We start from the raw sequence: 12100 nt of genomic DNA, 5'->3' as shown, positions 1-12100 counted from the left end.
GTGGGTTTGAACGTAATGGTACTTTCTTTTATTCTAATTTGCTTGTTAGTCTTTAAGCTCTATTTTGCAGCTTCAAGCCAACTGAAATTTTCTCTATGTTGTCTGTCACATTCAGTGTAAGAGGTGGGAGAAGTAAAGAAAATAAGTGGGGAAAACATAATGCTTTTGTTCATGGTGTTGCTTATGCATTATGTCTAATGATTGTTTAGGGCGCAATGAGCAGTCCCTGGTGCAGAAAGCTGGACTGGAATATCTGCATGTCTCTGAGTAGTGCCCTAGCCACAGACTTGTTTTTTCTTGCATATTCACTCTTTGAATTTCATTTTCTTTTCTGCCTGGTGGCAGCCTGGTAACAGACAGCTGGAGCACTCCTCTGAGAGGCAAGATATGTTGGTCTCCCTGGCAAAGAGCCTGACCTCTACCATTTTGTAAGCAGAGAGTGACAGTGCTATTAATATATCCCTCTTCTAGCCGTTTTTTCAAAGGAGTATATAGCCTGCTTGTTGTGCTGCTGAACCTAGATATCATCAGCACATGGTAGGTGTATTGTGAATATCAGAATTGAATTGGGCCCCTGAGGGGAGTTAAGTTCAGAACAGCTTCAGGGAGATCTGCAGGCTCCTTACGGGGGGAGGCAGGAGTGCCTCCTTCCCAGCTCCATCTGTCGGCTGGGGACACAGCCCTCTCCCACCCAGTCGCTGAGCTGTAGGCACTTAACTCTAGGGTGTTTTGGCACCTAGGCTTCTACTGTCAGCAAAATGTTTAGGGTGCTGATTTGAACTTAATATTGTAACCAGTCTTTTGGCTCTTTGGTCATCTGGAAGCTCTGCCATTTCCATTCTGACCAAAGGAATGGAAAAAACTGGTAGTTTTGCATTTGACTGCAAACAGGTCATGGTAGGCAGGGTTTCTTTCTTTCCCAGATACAGCTGGAAGAAAACTAAGCACAGCAGTCCATCAATATTGAAACTTTTTCCATTAGAAGAAAATATTATGATTTAGATTAAAATTTCATTTGAAATAAATGAAACTCTTTGAAAACATGAGCTTCCTTAGAAGGGTGAATTCAAAATGATTTATTGAGTATTCTGCAGTTATCTGCCCTTTGACATATGGACTCAGCTCATCATTTTTTGAGTTGAATGCAAGGGAAGAAAAGTACTTTAAACACTTCTCAGTTTTGTAGCAGGAAACTTCACACTCAGTCTTCGCTGGGAAACATGCTAAGAATTGTGAAGTGAATGAAAATTCAGGTCATATTTGGAAAGACGAGTGTTCTTGCATATGAATATTCTCATTAATGCTTTGTAAACCAAATGGACTTAATTTCTCATTAAACATTTTTGTGGTAATGCAACAAGACTTGCCGGCAGCCAACATCGGCTTAAATATTTTAAAGAGTCTGCATTTGTCAGGGTCTCTAAACATCAGGTTAAGCTGGTGAGGTGAGGGAGTCTTACAGAGCTCAAAAAGCTTTGCCAACAGCCAGCAAAATTGTTAGACTGTGAGAAATGGAGTTTCACAGAACAAGGCTTAGTCTCCTAATGGAAACTTTGCAAAGTGGTATTCCAAATATCTCTGGTTATTTCCTTATTTCAGGTGCAAATATGAATGGCTCAGCCTTCAAAGTCATGTTTATGGGAGATGTTTCTGTGATTTAAAACAGATTTATTCCTGTAGGACCCAGTCTTGCAAAGACTTACAGGTGTGCTTGATTTATGCATTCTGCGTAGCTCCATTCAAGTCAGTGACAGCCCGAAGTGACAAAACCAGAATTGTGAGAACTCACCCAGAAGCAAGAATTTGCAGAACTGCGCCTGACATCTTTTTATTATGCAGCAGAAAAAAAGTCAATGGTTTAGGGCCATGAAGGGAGTATTAAAAATAAATGAATTAAGCATAGTGCTGCCTGGACAAGATTTTTCACACATGTCCACAAATGAACACCCTCTCTGTACAGAACCTCAGGCAATTTCTGTTGTCAGGATGCGAGATGGAGGACTGCATTATCGCTTTTTATACTTTTGCTGTGTTGTCTCTGTAATTGCCCAATTCAAAAAAGTATGATAGTCATACAGTTAACCCTTGAATGCTTTGAAACTTACAGAGACTTTAGAATTTTGAGCATCAAATGTTCCCTGAAATAAAACACAAAATCCTCATATACTGTATTTACTTTGCCATTACAAGCAAAATATCTTTTACTTTTTTTTGACATTTCACCTTGTTCTGGATTAGACATTCCAAGACTGATGCCTGGGAGAGGGGAAAAAATCATGGGTATCATGCATCTTGCTGTATGACCTTACATCAGGAAGAAACTGAGGCACATGTTGAAGAAGGGTCTTGGACAGAGCAGCCTTTAAACAGGTTCTGTACTTGCACTTACTTCAAGATTTAAATATGTTTAAAATTACATGCATGTGCAAGTAAGAAGAGTATGTTGACGTCACAAGGAATAATAGCCCTCTGGAATGATTCTTAACTGATTACAAATGCTCCTCACAGAAGTATTCTGGACTTATCAGAATAAAAACTTCGTAATGTCAAGTCATTAAAAGAAAAGAAATTGTGTGTTTTTCAAGGGAGTGATTGTCAGATCTCTTATGATTATTCTAAAGATTACCACTTCAAGAAAACTAACAAAATGGTTATTGGATTTAAAAGGTATTCTCTGTAAGTAAATGTCACTTTTAAATACTTCAGCTATTATGTTTGTGTTTGCATTACTGTAGGGATTTAAATGGTACTATTTGCATATTTTATCCAATTCTCTAATGTTCACTTAATAAATTAAAATTAAGATAAGTTGTGTAAATGAAACAGCTTGCTGGCTGTGGATAAGGTCATTTAAACTGCTGTACCTGGGCTAAAAGTAGTGCACCCGGGGAAGACACATACACAGAATGCTTTGTTTGTGAAGGTAGCGTGTTTAATCTCATGTTAGTTTTAGTTTGAAATCAAAACAGAAATAGAAAACACAGAAATACGGTTAAGACTGACCTCTGTGCCTTGGGAGGGAAAGGCAAGGAATGTATGTTGAGTCATGCCAGGTGTAGGGGTGTGCATGCAAATAATTTTTACTAAATAACACTCTCTCAATATTTGTGTTTATGTGCTTCAAACACACCCCAGATGTTTTGAGATTTTCATGACATGGAGTTGTCTTCCCCCTTCTCTCCATGTTCTATGCATAACTTTTTCTTCTGACAGCATGAAGTACCTTTCCTTGTTGTCCTTAAGGGAGGTCTAGCCAGCCCCAACCCAGGAATGGTTGGCAAAGCCTGGCCCGTGGCATTCACATGTTCCTCTCTGATAGTCTGCCTAGAAATCTCTCTTCTTTCACCTTCAAATTTCTCCTTTGAAGTTTTGGCAGTGATTGACTTTTGGCCCTCTAAGTTAATGTTTTACTTTTAAATACTCACATAGCCTGCATTTTTTGACACTAAACATTTTCCACAGGTCTAATTGTCCTGTCTGTAATTTTCATGGATCTTAAGGAGGATCATTGCTGGCCATCCCTCTAACACAACTTGGAGGGACATGACCAGTTACTACCCTCCAATCTGCTTAACTTGGCATCCTTTTCTCTTTGAAAAATACTTAGTTGCTTTCCTTTATTAGGCTTTGGCTCATTGACCACCAAGTAACTGCTGAGTTTTCTTTTTTTGTATATGAGTTAAGATAAATTTGTTGTATATTGAAACCACATTTTTCAGCTTTTCTGTCTTATTTACAAATGTAGAATAAATGTGACGTGTTTAAGAACTATTAAGAAACTCTACTGCAAGGGTGTTCCTTGGAGTTGTGTTAGGCTGCCATGAGTACCCATGGTTACTTTAATGTGCTAATAGTCCCTGAACCGGGGATTTTGAACTTGTGTGTGGATTTTCTGTGATTAGAAATGGGAATAATCTTAAAAGCTGCATGGAAGCTTAAAATGGGATATTTATGTAATACTATTGTACTTATGGTGCAGCAGGTCAGCATGTTCTACAGCAACCTCTCCATTTGTGTAAACCCTGAGTACAGTACAGGGTTTACAGTACAAAGGATACTGCAGGGACAGATTGCAGGTAGATACTGCAGGGATAGATTGCAGATAGATGGAAGTATTGGTAAGAAGAAGAAAAGTTAGGAAGCATGCAGATATAAAAGACCAATTTGCAGGAGCCATTACCCCTTAAACTCTTTCCCTTCCTCCTTCCCTCCTTGCAGATTTCCTTAGCAAGCTGTAGGACAGCGGAACTTTCTGAATGCACTGTAAGAGGTTCCTTTTTCTCCCCGTCCCAGGAGGGATGAGGGGCTGTGTGGGATGTAGCTGCTGGACAAGGTTAAACCACAACAAATTGTTAGTTACAAAGTGTGTGTTGTGTTGTAGATGATGATACAGAACTAATACATTTCTTCTTTCATCTGGCTTAATAATGCTTTTCATGAGGTTATTCTCCCTCACACTTACTGGGTTTGTGTAGCTTGTTGTAATCAAATGAGTACTCTTCTGTGTAAACACATGGGGGAAGTATAGAGAAATTAGATTTTAAGGTTCTAAACAGCCAGGTTGCTCTAAAATCAGCAAAATGCATCTTTACAGCAATAAGAGTTCTGGCATGGTTCTTTTGCAAGACAGTTTTGGTTATCAGAGTATTCTGGTAATCAGAGAGCACAAAGTGCCTGGTCTAGAGCCAGGCTCTGCCCTGGCTGCACACTGAGTTGCCTATTGCTTGTGTGCAGGCCTGCCAGTGCAGCAGGGTATGCACACGTGCATCACATGGATGTGATGTGCATGGATGATAAGGTAGCAAATACTCTTTTTCCCTGATGTGTTCTGTAATGAAGTAATGACTTTTTAATGAGACTTTTCTGTGTGAAAAATACAGGAATTTACAGAATTGCTCTTCACACTGTTTAAGAGAAATGACTCAACATTTATCAGTCCTTTATAGCCATTTTAAGACTGCCTCTGGGAATACCCTGATAGGGGAAAGCAAGACCCCATGATCTGAGAGTGGTGACTGCCCTTGTGACAAGGAATGGCAGCCGGCTGCCTGTCCATTTTCTTATGGCACTAATAGGGAAGGAGAGAGGCATTGCTTTCTGCTTTCCATTTCTCTTCTGGGCAGGGAGGCAGACTCTCCACAGTACTGGAGGGGAAAGTCAAAGTGATAGTAAAGATTTTGTTATTCCTTTTGGCTTCTGTCCTTCTTCAAACAGGTCTTCACATAGTGGATTTTCAGTTGCACATTTGCCATCAGCCTCACTAGGAGCTAAAAGTTCACTAACCTTTAACATTAATCAGAATTATGAGTTGTTGCTGCTCAATTATCTAGCTGCTGTTGTTAAACACTAAAAATCAGAAAATAGCCTGTTTTTCTCTGCACAGTAAGCTGAAATCCCTTCAGGCCAACCTAAACTGAGCTGCAATTGGAAACAAATGTGTTGATGCTGCTGAGCCCTTCCTGGCAATGCCATTGCCAGTGGAGGCTGCCTGTGCTGACAGGATGGCTGGAGCCTACACAACAGTGTCAGTGCAGGGAAAGGGACTGTACAGAAACCTGAAAATACCTCTGCACTGAAAGCTACCTTTTGTGCCATGGGTACGAAGCCCTGTGGGGTCAGCAGAAAGGTATAGGTGGGGATTGAAGTCAGATCTCTGTCACAGAGATGTGTCTTTTTGATAGTCTCTGGGTTACTTTGAAAGGCTGCATTTCAGAGATGAGCTCAGCTGGGTGGAGCATGGTGCTAGCAGGGCCAAGGTTGTGGGTTTGATCCTGTATGGGCCATTCATTAAAGAATTGCACTTGATGGTTGTTGTGGGTCCCAGACGATTCTGTGAATTGAGAGACATGAATCAGGTGGTGATCGAATCTCTTACTGTACAGAAGAGAGCTTTGCTGAGTGTGGCAGTGCCCGTGCTGTGGGCTCCTCCAGGTGCAGCACTGTGAAACAAGGCACTGCCATGCTTGCAGGGGGGGCTGGTAATGGAATGGGCCCTGCTTTAAAAAAAAACAAACAACAAAACAACGCGATCAGCCTTTAGGAAGGGAGAGGAAAGGTGTTGTGAAAGTGTGTCATAAGGCTGCTGAGCTGCTTAGTCTTTCTAAGTCTGTAATCCTTTGTATAGAAGGAATTTACTGAAGCAGCAGAGTCTGTGGCTCTGCTCTCTTTACCCTCTGTGCCACAGCCCCACAGGAAATTCACTGCTTGCAGACTGCTAAGATAAACCTCTCTGCCATTAGATTAATTGATTGCAATTGCAAGTGTCTGTTATTGCCACACTGTTCAAACATAGGAGGGAGAGGGAGAAGAAAAGCACAACATAAATGGAAACTATTGATCTTAATTTCTATTTATTTTCACATGCTTAGTTAAAAAGCACACCTATACTGAAAAACATGTAATCAGATGTTCCTTGTAGCAGATTGAAGTAAAAAGGTGTATTGATGTTATGCTAAGAAAGAATTTGGAGCATTTGACACTTGTTTTTTTAAATGACTTTTTTGTTTACCCTTTAATTATGTTCATGACTGTATTTTACTCCACTGTTTATTTTCTTACTTCCTAACAGTAGGAATAAAGCAGTGTGTTAATTTCCCTTTGAAATTTTTAAGGTACTATTTATGTCTGAATAGGAAAACTGATAACCAGAGATAAAAATTTCACTGGAAAAAAATCCTTGAATTATCTTAGCAAGTAGGAATAGTCTCAAATATGAGTACAGAGTGTCATGCCAAAGGAATGACAGCAGAGGAGAGCTGTCACTGGTGGTTCTCAGATCCACATCTCCTTGCTGGTACCCATGAGCTGGGTGGTTGCTGACTCTCCTGCCTAATGGGCTTCTTCAGAGTGTTGACAGAAATAGGCAACTCTCTCAGACAGTATCTGGCCAGTGGTCATGCCTTAATCAAAAAATGATGGGAGTGGATGTAGCTCTTCAGGCTGGAAACGAAGTGACCCACAAAATAGTGTCAGCTTTCAGAATCCCATTGCTTCTGGTATTTTTTCTGAAGGAGCACTGCTTTCTGGACACTGATAAACATCAATTAATGACTAAGGTGATGACTCCTGGGTTCAGTTTAAATGCAGACTATAATTACATGCAGAGTGCTTCATATGGGTTTCCAGGCTTTTTTTTTGGTATGAGTGCTCCAAATGGCATCAGACTGACATGATCCTGAGAGTATAATAGAAGAACCAGATAGGACATATTAACAGTTCACATAATTTTTAATAAAATATTTTAAATGAAAGAAATTACAACCTTTTAGTAATAAAATATGTTTGCATGCATCTACATTTCTTATATGTGGGAAACAGTCTATGGGTTGTGACTGTATAGGACTTTATATAATATTTTAAATTTTTATGTTAATCTTATAATTTAAATTCACATGAAGATTACAGGTAATTTCTGTAGTTGACTTAGAACTATTCCAGTTTAAAAAAATCTGAATATTTGCTATTTGGTGTTTTGGGAGTGTAATTTGTGCTTTATATTTGCCTAATGCAGAGTTCCCAGGACCACAAAATTTTCCTTTTGCCAAATAGTACATACACATGTTTCATGAAGTGGTCTACAGCTTTGCAGAAAATAGGGCAAGCTCTGTAAATAGAGCACGTCAGGTAGTTTTTCACTTTTTTTTTATGCTACAAATTGACACATTTGTTCTGTGGTGGATGTTTTTCTGAGATTTCTGTGGAATCTCTAACAGCATTGCTTATTTGTCATTTCACCTACAGGTACATTTATGTTCCAATGGGAGGATCTCAGTCCAGTTTGCTTGGAACACTATTCTCTACAGCCCTCACTTTTGCCTTCGTAAGCTACTGGCATGGAGGACAGAGTTATTTGTGGTACTGGGGTGCACTTAATTGGCTTGGAGTAATTGTGGAAAATGGCACCAAGAGGATACTTTCAATTTCACTTATTCAAGATTTAATTGTAAGTTGAATCTCTCTCCATTTCATATTCTTACTTCCTGGCTCCATGCTCATCTGAAGTTTCTGGTTACTCGTTTGGTTAAAGCAAGACTAAAATTCGGGGATCACAGACAGAGTTAGCATTCCCTTGCCCACCCTCCAGTATCTGAGGTAATAACTAGTTCATAACACTAGAATTTTGCAAAGTAGCAGCAAAGCAGATGGTGAAATATGCATGGTCTTAAAAGCTTCCTCTTCAGTCCTAGAGTAAGCAAATGCTTGTCACGTTGTATATGGATGAACAGAAGCCAGTTTTAACATTTGTATTCTGATTTCACTCAGGATGGCCTTAAAATATTCATCTTCACTAAAATTAGGAGTGTATATTTCTAACCATGTGTTTCCTGGACAAATGTATGTATAGCAGCTGCTTGCACCTGGGAACAAGCTTACACTGGGAAATCTTATGCCACTAAAGAGCCAAGTAAAGAAAACATTATTTTGCCTTGAAATCCTCTGATATTTTCATTTTACTCGTACTTTTGACCTTCATACTGCAATTTCCAAAGGACAAAATTGACTTTGATGTGCAATTAGATGCAAAACCCACTATTTTAATTTTGATGGTTATTTTATTCTGCAGGTTTGCTCACTACTAAGTCCCAAATCTTCTAATAACTGTTTGTAGGAGTAAATAATTCATATGTCTTGCTTCCTTAGTAGTGATAATTGCACAGACGTCATACTCCTAGATATTGTTGTTTTTGTGGAGACTCACTCTGCAGCCTGATGAAGTCCTGATGCTCAAGGAATAATGCTGGTCTTCCATCCTACCCATTTCAGTTTTCACTGTGGCATCCTGTGTGTGGCAGCTGATACAGCTCAATAATTTAGTAGCCAGTGCTACCTTATATCACCCAATTGTCCATCACTGCAATTTCAGTGATAGTCTGGAAGCAGATTTTTACCTTCCTAGAGAATGAATTTATCAGATCCATTAATCCTCCCTCTAGGGTGAAACTGAGCTTCACCATCTGACCAGCTGCATATGTTTGTCTCTGGACTGGAAAACAATGTACTGTTTTAGGCATCTAGCTGTAGTAGGAAATAAAAGAGTAGGGGCTTGCTTTTGGTATCTGATGTCACTGTGTTAGAAATGTTGATAAAACTCCCAGGGAATTAATTTCTTACGTACCATAGAAATAATAATGATAATGACATTATAAAGGTGGAGTATATATTAGTTGTGGATTAGTTTCTAACATGTAGTTCTAGTTCTAGTTATCTGCTCCCAGCTGTAGAGTTGTTTTTTGTATGAACTCCCTAACCAAGTACATTTTACCCCTTTCCTCCACCTTGTTCTCATCCAGTGTTTTTAAAGGCCTATCCAGTGTCTTCCATGTCTCCTTTGTTTCTTATTTCTATTTGGAAATGTAGCTGTAGACCTTTAGAAGACGCTTTCATATTGTTTTGTGAAATAATTCTGAAACCAGAATTTTTAATGTGCATAGTTTTGGCATCTACATTAGTGCACGAGACAGAACTCACTGCAGTTACGGCTGAGTCATGATTTGCCTTGTGCCTTGAAGGTTTCTCTACAAGAACATGAGCGACAAACCACTCATTATTGCTCTCTCCTCACTCTTCCAACTAACTCCCGTTTTCTTCTTGAACACTGATACTGGGAGACAGATAAGTAGTTGGACTTTGCTTTTTCCTTATCAAGGGGCAGAGTGATATAACATTTTCTGAGATGTACCACATTTAAAAGAAACCGAAAATTTCCCAGTGCCCTGTATAAATTTCCTCTTCCCCCTTTTAATCTGTTTTTTGGAAACATGCCTATAATCCTGTCTCAGTGAGGGATGTGCTGCAAGTCTAATGACGGTGGTGTTGGAGACCCTCTTCTGGGGGATGGGTTTTACACTTAAATTTCATCTGTTGACGAGCTGAAATCCTTTGCATTCTTGTGCTTCACTCAGTTGCTGTGTTGGCTCTTGAGGGCTATTTTTGAAAAGGAAAGTCTATTTTTGTCTTCAGAATAGCAGATGAGTTTTTGAAAAAATACAGAGCACAGGTTTATGCTTTTTTTAACCTGTTCTGTTCACCAAACCTCCTCATATAGTATGCCTGCAGTTGAGCAGGAGGTGTTTCATTAGCAAAATAGAATAAATCTAGAGGTATAAGTTGAATTTTAATTCTACTTTGTTTTTAAGAGTGAATTAATCACTAAGAGTAACAAGAATGGTATCAAAACTGCCCCCTTTTTTTTTCCTGTCATGCTATATTGTCTCGATTCTCTTGCAAAGGGAAGATGAAAAATCAAAACAGAGCACATTCAGGTCTCATCCTTTCCCTGAATCCTTGTGTTGACTAAATATATATATGTATATATCTCTTATATTTATGCAGATTTTATGGTAGTTTCAGTCCAAATGCTTGAAACAGGCACAATACGGGGAATTAACACTTTTGTAGCAGTCTGACAGGTTTTAAATATTATCTCAGGCATATTGAGCTAGAATGAACAAAGCAGCACAGTTATTATTTGTGGGAAGTAAAATCAACATATAAACAAATGTGTACTGAAAACAGTAAATTCCCCGACCCAAAAAATCGGTTCTGGAACCTTTAATTTGAACTGGTTTCAAGCCATTGGCTGGCTTCCTGTGTTCAGCTCTAGAAGAGCTGATGCTCTTGCTTACATCTTTTTCAGCTTACACTCTTGTCTACTTCAGTGTTTCACTAAGTTGTGTGAGAAGTTATCTCCATCTCTTTTCTGACTATTTATTACATGTAAGTTCTCAGTAAATTAGATCCTAAGATAGGGCAGATCTGGGAACTTCATGTTAAATGGGAGAAGTTTCATTGTGTTTTTGTCAGTTCTTTTGTTTTTTTACTTTTCCAGGTGGTATTTAGAACTGTACTGAGCAAAGTAGAGCTTTGCTTCACTGTTTCTATTTTAATTTCTTACAGATGAACAGACTCAAGTAGTAACTCATTTGAAATCAATGACAGAATTTGTATGGACTTTTAATAAATAATGCGTCTGATTTATGAAAGGAAGTGCTAATGACTAACATTCTCCCAGTGATTTAAAGTTTTTCCTTCTCTTTACTTAAGGAAAATGATCTATAGAAAAACAGATCTATAAAAAAATTAGATCTTGGTACAAAAATAGATTTAGAATGAGTTAAACCTTATAGTAGCTGGCAACACCTTTAAATCAATGGATTTTTGAAAAAGAAATATTTGGAAACCATTCAAAAGGAAGATGTAGCAAAGGGAGGGAAGCTGGCAGATTGATAAAATTAATGTTTTAATCCAAATTGAAATAGCAACATTTATCTTTTTAGTTCTTTAATTAAGTGAAAACATGTCATTCAGTCTAGCAAGAATTTTTTTAATTGAGACATAAAGATCTCTTCTCAAAATCATACTATGATGAATTTCTAGTTCAAGATCTTATTTTTAGATTTATTTGGTAAGAAACTAAATACGCCATAAACATTTCATTTTGGCAAACCAACTAATTTTATGCATGGCGTATTTTGAATTTTTACTATCTTTGAGATTATTTTGGCTTTTCAAGTGGAGGATATTTTGATTTCTACATTTTCATTTATGGCTGCAATGAGGTGCACTAATTAAGTCCATTTCAATATGGTGTCGTTTCCTACCCAGCCTCTCTTTGCAAAAGAGGCAGTATTTTGTAGGATATCCATGTTTTACTTAGTGGTTTAGATTAGACTTCGTTAGTGTGTTACATTCTTCTTTTCCCCAGAGGAATGAATTCTCTACATGTGTCCCTGTAGTTAAAAGATCACATCACATTTTGTACACCAAAGATGATGTCAATGACAACTCTCTGGAATCCTCAGCTTTCCACAGAGCGCAATTTTAGATGATTTTCATAGTTTGGGTGGGGTGAGGTGTTTTTTGTCTGTTTTTATTTTTTTCCTCTGCTTAATTTTGTTTGCCCTATTTGTTCTGTTGGACACCTTATAATAAGTTATGCATTGTACAGTGATCCTGCAGACAGCTGGTGTGGAGCATGGAAAGGTTCTGACTGGTTAGCCTGACCTCTGGGCTCTGGTTCCATAGGGAATTCAACTGAATTAAAAGCTCATTGCTGTTGAAGGAGGAAAAGTTAAATTTCTCTTTCCTCCCTTCCTTGCAG

At 38.5% G+C, this 12100-nt stretch overlaps 1 protein-coding gene across 2 annotated transcripts in view; it reads left to right on the top strand.

The window, feature by feature from the left end:
• HHAT (hedgehog acyltransferase) overlaps positions 1-12100 on the top strand; it is a 147136-nt gene that overhangs the window by 65988 nt on the left and 69048 nt on the right. For both annotated transcript variants that reach the window (XM_063390738.1, XM_063390737.1), the window contains one exon: positions 7741-7942. In XM_063390738.1, the coding sequence (XP_063246808.1) occupies positions 7741-7942 (202 nt within the window). The remainder of the gene's footprint in view (positions 1-7740; positions 7943-12100) is intronic.

This window comes from Prinia subflava, chromosome 2 (assembly GCF_021018805.1).
Source record: "Prinia subflava isolate CZ2003 ecotype Zambia chromosome 2, Cam_Psub_1.2, whole genome shotgun sequence".
Taxonomy (NCBI): Eukaryota; Metazoa; Chordata; class Aves; order Passeriformes; family Cisticolidae; genus Prinia; species Prinia subflava.
The sequence above is the reverse complement of the archived record's forward strand: the minus strand, read 5'-3'. Positions and strand labels throughout refer to the sequence as shown.